Source organism: Ctenocephalides felis, unplaced genomic scaffold, assembly GCF_003426905.1.
Source record: "Ctenocephalides felis isolate EL2017-DRISC unplaced genomic scaffold, ASM342690v1 CF-g0.4_SCAFFOLD_01886, whole genome shotgun sequence".
NCBI classification, from domain to species: Eukaryota; Metazoa; Arthropoda; class Insecta; order Siphonaptera; family Pulicidae; genus Ctenocephalides; species Ctenocephalides felis.
Genome location: NW_020538040.1, coordinates 11,304,743 through 11,324,242, shown reverse-complemented (window position 1 = coordinate 11,324,242; position 19,500 = coordinate 11,304,743). Strand labels below are relative to the sequence as shown.

The 19,500-nt window shown below is 28.4% G+C and overlaps 1 protein-coding gene across 1 annotated transcript; it reads left to right on the top strand.

The window, feature by feature from the left end:
* Positions 1-1,285: 1,285 nt before the first annotated feature.
* LOC113376445 (vanin-like protein 2) lies at positions 1,286-12,617 on the top strand. The gene is made up of 11 exons (XM_026616357.1): positions 1,286-1,437; positions 6,487-6,621; positions 6,948-7,103; positions 7,174-7,361; positions 7,506-7,717; positions 9,938-10,191; positions 10,423-10,488; positions 11,042-11,134; positions 11,212-11,339; positions 11,902-12,164; positions 12,535-12,617. Exons 1-11 carry the CDS (start codon positions 1,375-1,377, stop codon positions 12,600-12,602), a joined length of 1,626 nt encoding a protein of 541 aa, XP_026472142.1. The 5' UTR covers positions 1,286-1,374; the 3' UTR covers positions 12,603-12,617.
* Positions 12,618-19,500: the final 6,883 nt, after the last annotated feature.

The following is a 19,500-nucleotide window of genomic DNA, read 5'->3' as shown; positions in this document are numbered from 1 at the left end:
CAAACAAATGAATTTATGGATTCTGAAGTTCGTACAAACAGCCCTCTCGATTTACCAACATTATAATAAATAAAAAAATATTTTAAATTAATGTCAGGCAGTTAGTTCAAATATTGAATATGTTCGGTGCAAGTTTTCTTTCAGCATATAATTTATTTTTCATATATAATACTAGTTGTACCTGTCCAAAAATAAAGTGATACTACTCCTTCATGTAAAACCCGGAACAGAGCGGAGAATATTTATGCTAAATGACGTAATATGATTTAAAACTAGTGGTGTATGGCATCGTGCCTTAAGGCAAATTGCTGGAACTTCCCGTAGCTTAATGAAATATTCGAGAAGTATTAAATGTTGTCAAATAGATTATTATAAATGATGTAATCTTCATTATTCTTATTTTATGTTATGCGGTTATGCAGTTTTTGAGAGAACGAATCATCCGATTAAATTAATTCAAAAAACACTTTGCTTGAGTAGACGGTGTGAAAAAAATGCATTTACAGAAAATTCGTAATTATGAAAATTAAAAAAAAAATTCAAAATTTTCAAAAAAAATTGAAGTTTTGAAATTTTTCATCATTTTCAAAAAGAAACAAAATCTTGAAAAATTAAAAAAAATATCAGAATTTAAAAAAAACAATTTTTTACAAAAATTTTAGAATATTTAGAAATTTTCAAATAATTCGAATATTTTCAAAAATTCCTAAATTCCCAAGAAATTTAAAAAAACCTTTTTTTTTTAAAATTCCAAAAAATTTCAAACTTCTAACAAAATTTCAAAATTTTGAATAAATTTCTAAATTATCAAAAATATCAAATTAAAAAAAATGAACAAATTTCTTATAAACATACACTAAGTTAATACGCTCGTCGCCTAATTTAAAAAGCTCTTATATGTTTTTATAATAAATAATCTATTTGAAAGTATTCAAATCAGTTATTGATTATTTTCATCTCTCGAATGTTTATTTACGGTGCGGAAAGTTCCAGCAATCTGCCTTAAGGCATGATGCCATGTACCCCACTGGTTGATGTTAAATATATTTAAAGCTCGGATTGATGTTAAATATATTTAAAAAATACAAAACTATGTCCATTGCTCTCGGTCTAAATGACTTATTAGTGAATATATCCCCATGTGTACATACAATACGATTATATTCAAATGAACTGGCGATATCTTTAAAGTTATCGTCGATTTGACATCCAAGTACCGAAGTTCATGATCAGTCGTTCCTAATACAAATACGAAATGAATTTCATTAATTTTTCAGTCAATCAGATCGATTCGAACAGTGAACGAACATCAAAATTGATAAAAATAATATATTTATCAAGAGTTATAGATTTTTAATAGGACAGTTGATAAAAATGTTAAGTGTCTTAGCAAAGGCCCTTCTGGTCTGGTGCGTTCTGGTGCCGAAATCGGAACAGGTGAGAGATTTGAAAATTACATATTTAATTTTAATTTTTATTTAATTTTTGTATATTATAATATAATATAATTCAATATTTAATCCAAAAGTCAAAGCACTTTTTGGGTCTAAGGTGCTTTACTGAAGGGCTTTGAAAGCCCTTTTGAGGGCTGTCAATATTAATCAATAAATTTATTTTTTAAAAATAGCAATAATTTAAATAAATACAAATACCTAATAAAATTAAATATAACCATTTTGAATTATCATATTTTATCAATAAATTTTTAATAAATTTTATTTTTATCTATATTTTTATACATTTCATTTTGAGCTCCCTTTAACTGGGAAAGCCCTTTTGAAGGTCGTTATAAAACAGAGAATATTTCCAAAAAATTAAAATAAATAGAAATTGTACTTATTATTTATAATAGTGGTTACTAAATTTATTAGTAAATAATGCAAACAAAAAAAAATATGATTTTAAATAAAAATTACTAATTATATTATAAAAGGATGATTTTTATAGTCTAAGCCAATAATAAATTTGCTTTATAGAAAAATGCTTATTTACAAATAATCAAATTTAAATGCTAATTACTAATTTTATTATTATTCATTTTAAATTTAATAATAAATGCTAAAAACAAAACAAATCAAATAAAAATAATTGCTGTTTAGTATTTACATGTAAAACCAAAAATAAAATTTCATTATAGAAAAAGTTTATTCAGAAATAAATTTTAAACTATTAAATTTTATTATTATTAGTATTACATTTATTAATGAATAATAAAAACAAAAAAATATGATTTCAAGTAAAAATTAAAAAAAAAAGAATATATGGTCTAATATTTACGTTTGCCAAAAATAAATTCTCTTTATAGAGAAAAGTTTATTTAGAAATAAATTTTAAACTAATTTTATTATAGTTAGTATTGAATTTATTAATGAATAAAAAAAACGACAAAACTACGATTTCAAGTAAAAATAAAAAAATATTACATTCTAATACATTAGCCAAAAATAAATTTTCTTTATAGAGAAAAGTTTATTCAGAAAAAAAAATTTAAACTAATTTTACTATTTTTTGTATTAATTTTATTAATGAATGTAAATTAAAACAAAAAAATAATAATTTTAAATGAAAATTAGAAAAAAAAATTTTCACCGTCTAATATTTACATTTGTCAAAAATGAATTTTCTTATAGAAAAAAGTTTATTTAGAAATAAATTTTAAACTAATTTTACTATAAATTTATTAATGAATGTAAATTAAAACAAAAAATTAATAATTTCAAATAAAGATTGAAAAAAGAGATTTTTACAGTCTACAATATTTATATTTGCCAAAAATAAATTTTCTTTATAGAAAAAAATTATTTTGAAATAAATTTTAAACTAATTTTATTATTATTAGTTTTAAATTTATTAGCAAATATTAAAAACAAAAAAAAATAATGATTTCGAATAAAAATTCAAAAAAAAAAATGTCGACGGAAGATTTTGATCTCGACGTTTCAAGTCATTCTGAATCGAATGAGACCAAATTTGGAAAAAGTATGTGTGTGTGTGAACAGATTTTTTACCTTAAATCGATGTTTTCTCAAAACGGCTGGACCGATTTCAAAAATTTAAAAGACATTCGATGTAATTCGATGAGAACTATCGTTTTTCAGTTTTGTGCGAAGATAGGCCGAGCCTTTTCTTTGTAATTTGCAAAAAAGTGTAGAACTTCGTGCGCACAGCTGACAATACTAAATCAATTTTAAAAGTCAAAAACTGTTCGTAAGGTATTGGTTGGTAAATATCGACCGAGCCGTTTTCTTATAATTAACTGTTAAAACTTTTTTTCACAATAGATATCATGGTCTTACAGATCATACTGAAATATGATGGCCATACTGCAAACAGTTTAAAATACATCAAAAACTTGAAAAAATATTGTCATTTGATCAGGAAGTTTTAACTAATTTTTGGACAAGGCACCAAAATTTATAAAATGTAAATTTCATAATCGATATCTTATTCAAAATAATCAAATAATGATTACAATCAAGATCAGTTCAAACAATCGAGTTATATAATTCAAACAAATTTTAATGTTAACAAAACAATTAGTGAGTGTGTTGGTGCCTGATCAAAAATATTGATATTTTATTGTTGACTAACAATAAGAAATTCATATTTATTTATGTACAATTATTTTTGCCATTGGCATTGAAATGTTCCGATTGGTCTGTCGATAGCCGACACAAGTTCACAGCTTCGGGTCAAATCAATAAAATATGTCTCGTTATATGGAATTTTGTTTTATGTCCAAACGATTTGTTGTTATGTTCTGATATACAGAGTAATATGTAGAGCATTGGGCAACTTGCCCTAATGGATAAAGTTTGAACTGGTGGTGCATGGCATCGTGCCTTAAGGCAAATTGTTCGAACTTTCCGCACAAAAAACTAACAATTTTAAAAAAGCTTTCAAATTTTTAGAAAATTTTTGATTATTTTGATTTTTTTTGAAAAAAAATTGACTTCTTTGAAAAATGTGTTTTTTTTTTAATATTTTGAAACTTTTTGAAATTTTTGAATTTTTTTTTAAGCAAACGAGTGGTATTGTTGTTTAGAGACGAAACAAGAAAGCGCGTATGCGTCGCGTTGCAGTCTAACGGATAATAATTTGTACCCAACCCATAGAAATGTAAACAAAATTCATGCGTATTAATAAAATCTCTATGAAATATCTGATAAGTTGATGTGCACATGTCTAATGATCACTTTTGTTCGCCAAATGACAAATGACAAAAATAAAACCGCTAGACCTGCCTTCCCAAAAATTGAATCAAATTTTCAGTTCATCAATACAAATAAAATGTTTTTTTAAATCATTCAATTCGGACGCTTCATTCTCTCAAAAACTAAATTGCCATTTATTACACTTTTTCAAAAAAAAATTGAAAAAAATTTGAAAACAATTTTGAAAAAAAAAAATTGAAACAAAAATTGAAAAAAAATCTTTTGGAAAAAAATCGATAAAAATACAAACTGTGTTAAAAATGTGGATATTTTGACATATTTTAAATTGAGTGAAAAACCATGAACTATAGTCTTTGATTTTTTTTAACAAAATTAAATTGAGTGAAAATTGTAGATGTAAAAAAAACCATTGACAAAAAAAATTTGAATAATAAATTTTAGAAAAAAAAATTTTTTGGGAGTAGGGGTCCAAAAAACCTTAAAAATACGATGACGTGATTCATGGACGCTCCCTTATCAATAATGTAATCTAATATTTTTTGAATCACTCAAATCGGTTAATCCATGTTCTCAAAATTGACAACGAAAAATTGTATCCGCACACACACTCACACCTCCATTTTTTCTAAGGTATGCCAAAATATTCAGAAGCACTTGAAACGTAAAGATATATAAAAAAACATTTTAGTTTTTTCTGCGATTACTATAACTTACTCTATGGTAACTTAATAAATTTATTCATTTAGAAAAAAAATATATTTTTAAATTTGTATAATATACAAAAATTAGAAGATTAGTTGTATATAACATATTAATTTTTTAAACAGCAGAGACTTAAGACAGCTTTTATGATAATACTTTCTAAAAATGTGGATTTATTTAAAATTTGATATACTTTTTTAAAATATTTCTAATACTTTTGATTTTTAATTTGATGAAACAATGCCACAGAAGGGCTATTATCAAGTCGTCATATTTAAATCTAGATTTTCAAGTGAAATCCGTTACTACTGCTAGTCATCAGGCTGTCGAAAGACATTATTGAACCTGGAACCTTCTGGTATGATGGTCAGAGGTCTAATCACGCCCCTTAATTTTTTCAACAATTTAATTTTATAAACACTCAACTGATATCAGACTACAAGTTAATATGCAATATTATGTAATAATATCATGAGGAGGCGCGCCCCACAGAGCTTTTTTTTTCAGTTCCATCTCGGACATCTTGATATCAAGCAGTATAATATCAGTATTTACCTGAGAATATAGATTCACTCCAATAGATAGAAAAATTAACATATTTTTTTGTTGGTAATATTTGTTCCTTCACTATATTTATATTGATATTATATCTTCGATTGAGTACTATAAGTTTTTGAGGCAGACAAATTCACCTCCAATTTTATTTTTACAAATTCTCCAAAACTATATATACGAATTTCCCAAACCTCCGTTTCTGTATTCCGCAGTTGTGTTTGCAATTATCAGATAAAAACCTTGGACGAATATTTTTCGAATCCGTCGTCGACTTTGGTATGCTCCGACACAGGCCAAAATCACCCAAATCTGGTCAATCTCGAGGTGGAGCATTTAGGAGATGTTTGTCTGGTCGATTTTAAGACAACTTTGACGGAGGTAAATTTTGGAATGAAGGGAATAATAGTCCACTAACATGTCAGCATGTGGAATGACTTACTTTGCATGATAAAATATTGATTGGGTTATAATAATTGTAGGGGATTAAATTTTGATGGTGACAAGATGATAAAAAAGAGAAGAATTTTAAATTAGAATTACTGGTTTTGCATGATAAAAGTTTGACTGGCTTGAGGTAATGATAGAGAGCCAGATTGGGCCACTAGGGCCAAAGTCGTTCAAATGGTTTTTGGATTTGGATTCCAACCAAAGTCTTCTTGGTCAAGTCTTGATGCGGAGCCCTTAGAAGATGCTTGTCTGGTCGAATTTAAGACGACTTTGGCGGAGGTAAAATTTTGGAATAAAAGGAAAATTTTTCTACTAGTATGTCAGCATGAGGAGTGACTTATTTTGCATGATAAAATATTAACTCAGTTAAGATAATTATTAGTGACCAGATTGGCCCACATGTGCCAAAGCCATCCAAATTCTATTTGGAATTTGGATCTGGTTAACTTTGAGACACAGTATTTAGGAGACGTTTGTTTGGTAGATTTTGTGGTGACTTTGAGAGAACTAAAATTCTGGAATAAAAAAAATAATAATCCATAAGCATGTCAGCATGATCAATGGCTTTTAAGCCAAATAATTTTTAAAAATTTTATTCATCTTTCAGTTTTCAAGAAAATCTTCAGATAGCTATGTGGCTGGCGTGGTGGAATATAAACCAAGTACAAATATGGACCCATTCAAAAGAGCCGAACTTAATTTGGCGGAATATTTGAAATTTATAGACAGTGCACAGCAACAGGTAAGAGAAAATATTGTCATATAAAATGTCATTAGTCACAATTGGATAAGTCAACTACAGGGTTGTCTACCAAAAAACATCATAACCATACAATATCAACATCCCTAGTAGAAACGAATTTGAGCTGAATATGTTTTTTGTTAAATATTGTTTCCCAATATTTAGCCCATATGATTTTGTTAACATTTGCCCATATTCCGTTCAGATTCGGAATGTAGTGGATGTCCTGGTAGCATGGAGTGGACATATGTAGTGGATGTCCTGGTAATATGTAAAGATTCTATTTAAAAAACATGTTAGAAAATTAAATGTGTTATTCTTTTCAGAATGTGGATATCGTCGTGTTTCCTGAATCTACACTAAATAGTGTTCCACACAACAGATCAGTTGCAGCAGAAACAACTACTGAAGTACCAGAACCCAAAGAAAACATTATACCTTGCAATAGATTAAATCTGGACAGAAACAATGCTTATAATGAGGTTAGTGCAAAATTCTAAAATTGCTATTTTTTAAACAATCCAATTTTGAGTCTATTTTTTCTATTGGCAGATTTTAGTGCCTTTATCATGTGCAGCAAAATCTAGCAAATTGTACGTAGTGGTAAATTTATCAGAACAAGCTAAATGCAATGAAGAAACCCAGGCAGTTGCTAATGACACAAGGCCATGTGCAAAAGATGGACTGAATTTCTATAATACTGATGTTGTTTTTGATAGAACTGGAGCTGTTGTTGCAAGGTAAAAAACTAATTCATACTGAAAAAAAAGAAAATTATTGATTTATTTGGATCCTAAACCTCATTCTTCAAACAATTTATTAACCATAAAGTGATCTTATTTAGTTTATTCCTTGATCAATCTAATTCACTTTCTTTTCCCCAGGTATCGAAAATACAATCTATTCGGAGAGCGCAATATGAACACCACTAAATTGCCTGAGCATTCGACATTCCTGACAGACTTTGGTGTACGTTTCGGGTTGTTCACCTGTTTCGACATAATGTTCAACGAACCAGCTTTGGCCATGGTTAGGGAAGGAGTCAGGGATTTTATCTTTCCTACCATGTGGTTCAGCGAGTTGCCTTTCCTTACAGGTAGGAATAATATAAGTAGTTCTATATTTTTTTTAAATCATTTATAAAGGACAATAATAACTATTAATAATCTTCGATAATATATTATCAATAAATTAAATAATCATTAACCTTCAATGTTATTTTTGCCCAATAAGTGTCTAATCCAGTTTCATTTTCTTACGACCAATACAATATTTTTCAAATTAAAGTTTTATCAAAGGATGTCAGTGAAAAAAATCATTTTTGACTACAAGTTCAATGCCATTACTTATATTTTCTTCTGAGATTGCACCAAAATAAAAATTTATCATCATCACAATATTATTCAGAAGTACCGGTTTTGAAACACACTTTGAGCAGCCTGTTGTCAAGCAGTAGTGACAATGGTTTTCACTTGGAAATATAGATAGCAATATGTTTCCAAGTGAAAATAGCTTTTAATCCGGCATTGCTGCAGCAATAAAAAGTCAGATCTATTAGATAAATTCTAATAATAAAATCATAAAATATGGATAGATAATTGACCATTGTGTTTCCATCTAAAAATACGAAATAAGGAGAAGTTTCAGCCCAACAGCTCGTAGAACGTAAGGTTCTGATTGCTTTTAAGATATGAGAAAAAAATCATAATATATAACATTTATTTTTATCGTATTATTTCTATGTATTACCAAACAAATTATTTATAAAGCTAGAAAAAATGTTTATCTAAAAATTTAATACAATACCAATAAGTTGCCTTATCACACCATAAAAGCGACAACATACGTTATCGTTAATCAAATATTAACTAAAATCTATGTTTAAAACATGTCGTGATAATATTAATTGGACGATAAAAATATAATAAATAAGATCTAGATTCGAAAAATAAGGTCAAATTATTAATAATATTAATTATTGTTAACTTACCGAAGAAGAAGTTTATGTTTTTGTCCAAAAGTCCAATTTGCTAGTTTTATGTCTTCTCGACTTTTGAAGTCATTTCGAATAGTTTTACGTTAAATTGGCTAGGCGTAAGTGGCATGTTGCCTTAAGTCAAGGGACAAACTTCCTGATACTTATTTACAATCAAATCAATCAACAAGAATTGATATTTAGTTATTCAGAAAAACAAATAACTGCTTAATAAAAAATAAAGTTTTCTCTTTCAGAATGAATTGGAACTTAAAATTAGCTAGTCGGGTTTCCTGGCTAAAACAAATTTTTAAAAAATTCAATTAATTACTTTTTTCAACTATATTCAAATATGAAAAAACAATAATTATTTGCCAATTGTTATATAATAATTTAATATCTTAAGGTTAATTTTTCATAAAAAAACTGTACATACTTTTGAAATTAAAAGTTATCTCAAACAACCTTGTTAAAAACGCAAACAACTTACGAAATAATTCCATGATCTCTTTATAAAAAATATATAATTATCAACATGATATAAATTAATAAGTTATCTCTTACAAAAAATTGATTGTATAAATTAATCAATACTTGAAGAGATTAATAATTAATATCAGCAACTTATGTATGTCTGAAAAAATTCCGTTGACAACTTAATATAATTATTAATATTTATCAATTATTAAGTTATTGATTACAAAAGATCAATTGCTCAATGATTTTTAATATTTGTAATTAATTTGATAATGTTACAAGTAGGTACGTCAGTTTTTCTATCATACGATCTGTGATATTTGTTTAAAGCATCATATTATCTTATCAATGGACTTGTTTATACTTATAAAATATGATATTAAATTAATAAAATCAAAAATTAATTTCATTAAGAAGTTATCACGATTGATAAGAAATTATAGACACGTGTTGGTTAAAATACAGATTTTTTAGGTTTTAACACAAATTGATTGTGACAGAAAAAATATTATTTGATAAGAGTTTAGATTTGACCTGAAATTTCGAATCAGAACACTTAATAAATATTAATAAGTATTTAGGCTCTAATATAAAAAAAACATTACCACCAACCAATTCTCTATTAAATCTAATATCGAAAATGTTGATGAAATTGGAGAAAATATCGAAGTTGACCGGCATGTTAGCAGTCGTAACATTGCCCAAAAGCTAAAAATCGACCACAAAACAGTGATAAACCAATAAAACAAAATTTTAAACAAGAAATAATGGATTTTTTCCCCAACCTAATATTATTAAGACCTTGTAAAACACAATTTCAATAAATTCGCTTATTTCCACTGACTATTTTACTTTTACCATCAGCTCTTCAAATCCAAGAATACTGGTCATTCACTAACAACGTCAACTTGCTGGCATCAGGTGCAAGTAACACCATGATTGGAAGTGGTGGTTCTGGTATTTATGCAGGAACCAAAGGACCTTTAGTGAAATACATCAGCATCCCTGGACAAAACAATAATAAGTTGTTGGTTGCCACTGTTCCTAAACATGGTAATTCTATCGAGAAAATTGAGGATGGTAAATTTGAGGAAAAATACGAAGAATTTACATATGAGGTACAGAATTAATTGCCAGTAGGAAGATAATAGACACAATCATATTGAGAAGTTTTACTATTACTTCTCGGCTCAGAAAGCACGATTATTTATTGCACATTATAAATCTTTTTGTTTTAAAATTCTAGTGCTTCATTTACTACTCGAGCTATTACTATCACTATTCAAGCACTTTTGAAAGATTATGACATTATGATGTTGTATTCATTAAATGATGCTTTTTTATTTCAGGAAGAGCCTAATATGGATGCTTTCTACATGAAGCGGGATGAAATTGATAAATTCACATCTGAAGTGGTAAATATATTTATTTTCCATACTGTTCCCAATATCTGCATTAAGTGCTGTGTTAAGAAAGTCATTGTATAAGTCACATTTCATTGTAGGAGCTTCTTTTTAAAATTTAGTTTAAACATCCTATGCAAACTAAGATGCATTAGATGCGTTTTTAGTTGCTCCAATTATTCAAGTTGTTGTTATTTTCCATCGATACATCTCCAATTCCCATCAGACCTGTGTTAAATCCAAATTTTGTCTCGAAAAATTTTGTCCAATCCAATTTTTGTCCCAAAATCTGCATACTTATCCAGTTTTAAGTTTATCCACTGTTTAAAGCATTTCTTAGAGTCCATATTCCAGATACTTCAAATTTGTCAGTTTAGTAAATTCCTTTTTAGGTAAAAATTGGTTGACACCATCAGTAGAATTCCTTATGTAAATATTATAATTTGAAAACAGCAACAACCAAATAAAGAATTTGGGTAATTTTGTAATAACTAAATTGATTTGTACTAATTCAAATGATTGCATATGACAAAAAGCAGAATTCAAGATATGACTTTTATTCCAGATTGGAGAACATTTCTCTAAAGAACTTTGCAATGGTAACTTGTGTTGCACATTTGATGTCTCCACGAGAATTTTAAATCGGACAGCAGGAATGGTAAGTGAAGTCACTTAAATTTTTAGACTTTTTAGAACAAGATTACCATGATATCCTTTATTCCTATTATTTTTTAGGAGAGTTATCAATATCGTGCAATAGTTGGAGATATCCAACGTTCATTTTCTGGAGTTGCCAATGGAGGTATCAAAGCTTGTGCCATTATTGCTTGTTCGGGATCAGATTTTAAACACTGTGCTAAGAGGTAATATAGATATTTATTATGGCATTAGCCAATAATATTGCTATTGATACAATAACAAGAAAAACTGATCACAATAGTTTTCGCTGATGTTTTTCCAAAAATAACTAATAAATCCAACATTTAAGCCCACGTTGAGTGAAGCCAACATGGACTTGAGCCAATAACTCTTTTTATTTTACTCGACTTTTATTTAATAGCAGAGTAAAAATTCCAGCTGTCTTCTAACATAGTGACATTTAAAAATTGTTGCCTAATCTTATACTAGATTTATTTGAAAAAATCATTTCCTTTATCTTACGTCAAGTCAAGAAAGCAACCTCATCCAAGAGTTAACCAATTTTTACTGAGCTAAAATTCTGAATTTGATTTTTCTTTCAGGTTTCATAGTATTAAGTAAATTTTGAAATTTGTTGCCTAATCTTATACTAAAATTATCAAGAAAATTTATCTTCTCCATCTTACGTCAAATCAAAGGAGCAACCTCATCCACGAGTTAACCAATTTTTTTCACAGACCAACTCAATTTTTCAAATGCTAAAATCTTCAATCTAATTTTTTTTAGGTTTCCATCATCTAGAAATGTAGAACCTCGCCAAATATTCCACAAGATCTCAATCCGTGGTGATTTTCCAGCAATAGACGAAGTCCTTACCATGCCAGACACATTGACCCACTTCATGGCTCCTTTGAAGACCAATTCCTTCTTGTACGATGAAAGTTTAAAAGAGCAACAGATGAAGACAGTATCGATGCAATTAGCAAATGAAAATGAAATAGATAATTTACAAACCTTTGCTATTTATGGCAGAGATTTTAGAGGAGATGGTAAGGGTACAAGATTTAACTTGATGGTAAAAGATTCAACTTTTTATATTTTAATTGGATTGTCTAATTATTTATGGAAATTTTAATGTTATGCAAAATTTTGAACTAAGTTTTAGGATTCGATCTCAATTAAAAAAATCTCAAAAATTAGTTTTATTTTTTTTTAGAAATAGAACGAGATGTTTCAAAAATTCTGTACACCACTATAGTATTATCTGAATCTGCAATTTAATAACTAAAGTAACCTTAATAAATTATATGAACTAAATTGTATGTCTAAAATTGTGAGTGTATTTATTGTAGTCAAAATTGTTTAAATTTTCGAATTTGTGAATTCTTTGAAATGATTTCAATTTAATTTTTTTTTTAGGAAAAGTCAAAGAAGAAGATATGACATACTTCCAATACAATGTGGTACAAATGGATATAACTTTATAAACAAAAATTATCCTAAAAATTTAAATTTTGTATATTTTAACTTAAATTTTATTTATATAGAACATTGTAATTTTTTTTAATTTCAAATTTTGTACCATCATATTTTTATATCTCTACTTTTAATAGAATTTGTCTTGCTTAAAATAAAATGTTTGAAGTAATTGTAATAAATAGACAATTTGTAAATATGTAAAATATGTTTAATACTGTGTATTACAAAGTATTTTGTTATAAAATAAATTAATAGAAGAATTGTTAAAAAAACTGGATTTTTTTATTTTCCTTAAAATTATTTGCATTTTTATATTCACATTTTGGTACAAAAGAATGGGTAGTACTGCCCTAAGGCTGCTTTTAATTGGAAACATATTTTTGATCAATATTTTCACGTAAAAATTGATATCACTACTGCTTGATATCAGGTTATCCAGAGCGGGGTTCGAACGCACAAACCCTGTCCAGTACGCTTAACCGTTACTTCATGGAACACCATTTTGGTATATATTTATTTTTTTTACTAAATTCCCCGAAAAAAACGTTTGTTTTTGCGAGAAAATTCAATTTCCTAAATGTATGTTCATTCCACTTTTAACGTGATTCTGAATCGTTTGACACCAAAATAAGAAATAACAAAATTTGTATGGATAATAATATTTACTTTAATTTGAATTTAATTACTACTGCCTGGGCCCGTCGTGGTTAAGAACGTGATCTAGCAAAACTAGTCCCGAGTTTGATCCCAACTTCGGTCAGCTCGATATCAAGCAGTATGATATCAAACTACTTTATCTTAGGGTCATAGATCTCAAATATAATTCTAAGTGAAAATGACCTTATGTGGGCATTGCTGCAACATCTATGCGCCAATACTTTTATATATACGATTCTAATACAAATAGTTTGATCGCCGTTAAAAAATATTATTGTCTATAAATATTGATAATTTTTGTAATTCAAAAATATTAGAAATTACACTCTTTAAAATTAATAGACCGATTCTGCCGCATAACAGACCAATGTTATGGCAAGGCTATGTTATGAAGAAGTTTCCATACAAATTCGTTCTAAATATTGACAAAAACCATGTGGTTGCTGTGCATTTAGGCGTTTTCTCAGGTTGTCATATAGAAAACCTAACCTACAAACCACACAAATGTCAAAAAAACGATCTCCGATAACAGGGTGTTTCTGACCCAGCTTCATAACATACGAGTAACGTTGCAGTTTATGTGTAAAACGCCTGAATGCACAGCAAATACATGACATTTTGCCAGCATTCAGTATGATTCAGTAGCAAAGCTATGCTACGGTTTTCATACAAAATGGTACTAAATACTGTCAAAATGCAATCTGGTTGCTGTACAGCCAGGCATTTCATATAAAAATAGTTTTTTGCCACCTAAATAGTTTTTAACGCCAGAACACACATATGATTAAAAACGATGTTATTACTACATCTTTGTCAATACAGAAAATAAGTTGCCATTTAACAGTATTTAGTACCATTTTGTATGAAAACTGCTACGAAACACAGCCTTGGCACAACATTGGCCTATTGTACGGCGGAATCGGCCACATAATAATATTATAATTGCGCCTAATTAGTTGTATGCTAAAAAAACTATATAATTACTTAATATGTTCAAATTTCTAATAATCTTTGATATCTCATACAGCAATAACCAATTTAAATATTTATACTGGTTCAGTCATAGTTGACATCATATTCCGCATAGTGCGGAACTCTATAATCCAATTTAGCAAATATTACAATAAAAAATAATAAAGTTATCAAATAATAAAATCCAACAAAATGTTTGTTTTACCAAAAAATTTAGATAATTTGCTTAGTACATATTCCGTCATAAATAATTCAAACACGACGTAATGCTATGCTGAATATTCGAGCAGTCTTAAATTAAATCCTTTTATTTGTCACTTATTTATGATAATTTGAATTAACGCTAATTTTAAAATAATTGGCTGTTAATTTGTTTGACAATTAGGTTTGGAGAACTTATTCTTTGAACAAAAAAAACATAACGTATGTGATGAATGGACCATATGTACTGAAATTTTGCCTTAAGAAAAATTGCTTTAGTTTCCAAAAATTTGAAAATGATCGACTTGATAAACAAGATTTTTTTTTTAAATAATAAGTAAAGTTCACACGCGATTGAAGAAAAACTTTTTTGCTATCGAACGAGATGGCATTTCAGTTAAAAATAAATACATCATATAACAATTTTGGTAAAATTAAAATATGGTAACACTCGCGATGCACACATTTATTAATGTCAACCATTATGCATATTTACGACGACCAATCACAATCGACCAGTATAGAAATGATCTCATCGAGAGCGAATGATGAATCATTGGCACTCGACTCGAACGTAACGGTCTTCCGTTACATTGGTACAGGTTTCGGCTTGATCAACCTAACTTTTATCTAAATTTATCCAGCACAAAAATTCAAACTGATAACTTTCAAATTATATTAAATTTATGATTTAATTTTGTGTCTGTTGGCAGATTTATGATTTGAAAAGCTACAATTTTAGCCCTTTTCTGCTCATTTATACGAGCTCGTATAGAACTTGCATTTGAAATTTGTACTTCCTAGATTCTTCGCCTTACACCTTAGCATCCAAATTTAAAATTTTCCTAATATCTTCAATATCTTCTTCAATGACTTCATTCTCCAGGCATTTTCTTTTGTAAAATAGAACAAATCTAATTTTTTTGCTACTATATAATAGTGTTCAGAAACGTACTTTCTTTTACAGTATACTACATCAATAATTACAAAAGTTATTAAATTTTCTCTATATTTTGAAACTCTACAAATAGTTTTGTCAAACCGTAGTGTCTCTGATAAATACAGAAAATCCAGCAAAATTCAAATATATTATTTTATATAAAATTCGAATGTGTGCTTTCGTAATTTTTCCGAGATCTCTTTTTGTACCATAAGACGTTTAATTTTGTCAATTTCCTCGACAACTGTGACTAAATTTGTTTTTGATCGTGTTCCAGCAGATGAATGCAACATTATTTATCAAATTTTTGGCCAAAAAAATTGAATCTTTCCTAGTACAATTTGTCATTTAATTTTGTCAATTTCCACAAAAACTATGACTTGATTTGCTCGACATTAGTGTCCATTTTTAATTGGTAAGACGCCCTCAATCCTTTTAAGTTTTACTTTCAATTAAAACTTTTGAACCAAAATACATATTTGTTACATCTAGTCTACCAATTTTCTTGTTTTTCAGTCTACCTGTCTATATCACCTCTCTACCTGTCTACCAGTTTAACTGTCAACCTGTTTATCTGTCTACATATTCGAGTATCTACCAGTTGTCCAGTGTACCATTTTACATATCCTCCAATTTACCTGTTCACCAATTTACCTGCCTGCCTGTTTATTTGTTTACGGATGTATCTATCTATATTTTTAACTATTAATCTGTTTACCTGTTTACCTGTCTGCCAATTTACTTGTATACCAGTTTGCTAGTCTACCAATTACCAATTAATGAAAAAAGATATAATTACTGTAATAATTTTTACATCATAGAGGTTTGAGATGGGAGTTTAAAAATTTAGGGTTATATGTATTTTTTTCAAATACGCATTATAAAAAATAAAAATTGCCCTAAAAAACAAAGGACTTTGGTGCGGCCAACAACTACCACTTGGCTTCAATCGAAATATCCGACAACCTGTCTGGGGATTTACCTAACAATTTCCCAAATTTTCACGACGGTCGATTTATGAATGCATAACAATTACACACACACATAGACATAAATCCATTTATATATATATATATATATATATATATATATATATATATCGATGTATAATGAACTTCATCTGGCAAAAATTTACATAATTTTTGAGGTGGCATTGGTACTTGTCAGAATGACTTCGTACTCGTACTCAAACCTAGCTATCATTTGAAGAATTCCAAAAAACCACCTGATCATACATTTTGTGATTTACTTCATGTTTAATGTTATCATAATTGTTTTACAATCACTTTAAAATATCTAAAAAAAAATTTTATCATTTTTTCACCGGCGTCTTGGTTCTGGTGATTCCCTTCCCACAATTATTTTGCAGTGCAAGTGTAATGTTTAAAGCTTATCTTCCTGAATTTATTTCTGAATCATCTTATCAATTAATCAATATTGTTTCTTATCAAACTAAAAACCAATAATGACGACGCAATCATTGACTTGATGTAGATAACTGGATAATTGGATTTGATACTTCTGCATATTTGATGATACATACATACATACTAACATATATTTGTGATAACATTTTTTTGTATTCTGTAAAAAGATGAAAATCTCTCGCCAAACAAGTACTTGAAAGCAACTATTGTCCACAATAGACTGTTTATCGTAAACATAAACTAGGTACTTGATTTTTTGTCTCGACATTCGAAGTGGAAATTTTTTGGAGAAATTGTTGAAGACAATCTCTACAATAGTTCCAATTTGTTCTTAAAGTAGTGACCAATCTTCGGATAATATGAAAATGTTATGTTACGGTCTATAATCGTATGAGTTGGTAGAAACAAACTGTCAAAGCTATGTCTTTGCTGTTCGACCAACAGTTTTGGACATAAAATCTAACCTCCAAAAGGCACAAACGTCAGAACATTAACTTTGGTTAGACTTCACGTATGTGTTATTAAAGTGACATCAGAAAGTTAGATTTATGATAAAATTGTTATTTGACTTTTGTGCCATTTGGAGGTTAGGTTTTATGTGTAAGAAGTCTCGCACAGCAAATGCATAGCCTTCTGGCAGTAATAATAAATCTAATTTTAATGATAATACAAGACGCTTTGCAATTTATTTCATCAAACTAGTAGTGCATGGCATCGTGTGCCTTAAGGCAAATTGTTGGAACTTCCCGTATCGTAATTAAACATTCGAAGTTTTGAATCATTTCAAATAGATTATTTATTATAAATACATACTGTAAATTTATAAGTGCTTATTATATTGGGCGACAAGCGTATTCTACAATCAACTTATGTGTATGTTTACAATGTTCAATTTTTTTTTAACTTGTTCATTTGATAATTCTGATTTTTTTTCCAAATTTTGAATATTTTTTAAAAGATCGAATCTTTTTTCGAATTTTTGAAAAAAAATCGATATTGTAAGATTTTTTAAGAATGTGAAAATTTTTGAAAATATCCGATTTTTCTTGGAAAATCTCGAAATAATCTCAAATTTTTGTAAGGAATCGTTTTTACTTTAAATTTTGATTTTTTCGAAATTTAGATTTTTTTTGAAAATGATGAAAAATTTCGAAAATTTAAGTTTTTCGATACTATTATACTAATTTATTATTTACAACATTATTATTATTATTATTATAATTATACTAATTTTATTAAAAAATTTCAAAACTACGATTTTTTTTTTGTAAAAGCATTCTTGCACACCGTCTACACAAGCAAAATGTTTTTTGAATTAATCTAATCGGATGATCCTTTCTCTCGAAAACTGTATGACCATTTTTACACCCTTTGCGCTCTATTACTCTGAAACGGCAAGATGTGCCTTTTGCAAAAACGCCTTGCGGTCGAGTATGAACCGAATGATTTTTCAATCATACAAATCGGTTATTCCATACTGTCGAAAATGTCGAGAAAATTTGTTTGAACCATATAAATTAACTTCATAATTAAAAATCTTGGTACGAAACCCAAAAAAATTGACATTTTGTGTCAACACATTATTAAAATATCTATAAAACATCTGATAATTTGATGTGCATATATCCAATAAACATTTTTGGACGCCAAATGACACTTTTGTAACTTATTTTCATTGAGAGTTCATAACCGCTAGACCTGCCTTCCCAAAAATTTTACCAGTTCTTCATCTTGTCAATATAAATTAAATGTTTTTTGAATTATTACAATCGGACGCTTCGTTCTCTTAAAAACTGAGTTACCATTTTTGGCACTTTTTGTCCCGTATCTTCGGAACGGCTGGACCTGCTTTCGCCAAAAACTAATCAGCACGTCTCCTAGTCAATACGAATCGAACGTTTTTTGAATGATTCAAATCGGTTGATTGGTGTTCCCGAAATCGTCGACTAAAATTTGAATCCGCACACACACACACGCACACGCACACACACATACATCCATTGTTTCTAAGATATGCCAAAATGTTCAGAAACCTTTAAAACGTAAAGATATATAGAAATTTTCATTTTCGATTTTTTTGCGATTACTATAACTTGCCCTACGGGTATTAATAAATTATTTTTAGAATCTCAAAGTTTTTGATCTTTTTCCAAAATTTGTACTTATTATTATGGTTATTTTTGACAAAAATTAATAACCAAAGACAAAAAATTAATAAGACGTGCTAATTAGCAGCACGTCTAGTCTCCCAATTAATATAAATTGAGTTTTTTTTTGAATGAGTCATTTAAATCGGTTGATCCGTGCTCTCAAAATAAATATTACACAAATTCATTTTTTTAAGTTATGCCAAATTGTTCAGAAACTTTTGAAACGCAAAGATATGCAAAAAAATGCATTTTGGATTTTGCAAATACTATAACTCACCCTACAAGAAGTTAAAATGTCCCAAAAAATCATACTCCATATTTGGCTGCGATTTCATGAACTTAATCCAGCGCGCAATTAAAAATCGCAAAAATGACACATTTCCCATTTTACAATCATGATTACTTTTACAATCTGCAATATTGTAATTTACAATCAGTATTTTACAATACGAAGAAAAAATAATATTTGTCACTTATTATCATCTAATGAGTACCTGGCTGTTATCATGAATCGCACGGCACGGCCTGGAAACGGCTCTTTAACAGATACATCAGTTAT

Coding starts and splice junctions, on each gene's coding strand:
- LOC113376445 (XM_026616357.1), top strand. CDS start 1,375: ATGTTAAGTGTCTTAGCAAAGGCCCTTCTGGTCTGGTGCGTTCTGGTG. Junction 6,622..6,947: donor TAGACAGTGCACAGCAACAG/GTAAGAGAAAAT, acceptor TATTCTTTTCAG/AATGTGGATATCGTCGTGTT. Junction 11,340..11,901: donor TTTAAACACTGTGCTAAGAG/GTAATATAGATA, acceptor AATTTTTTTTAG/GTTTCCATCATCTAGAAATG.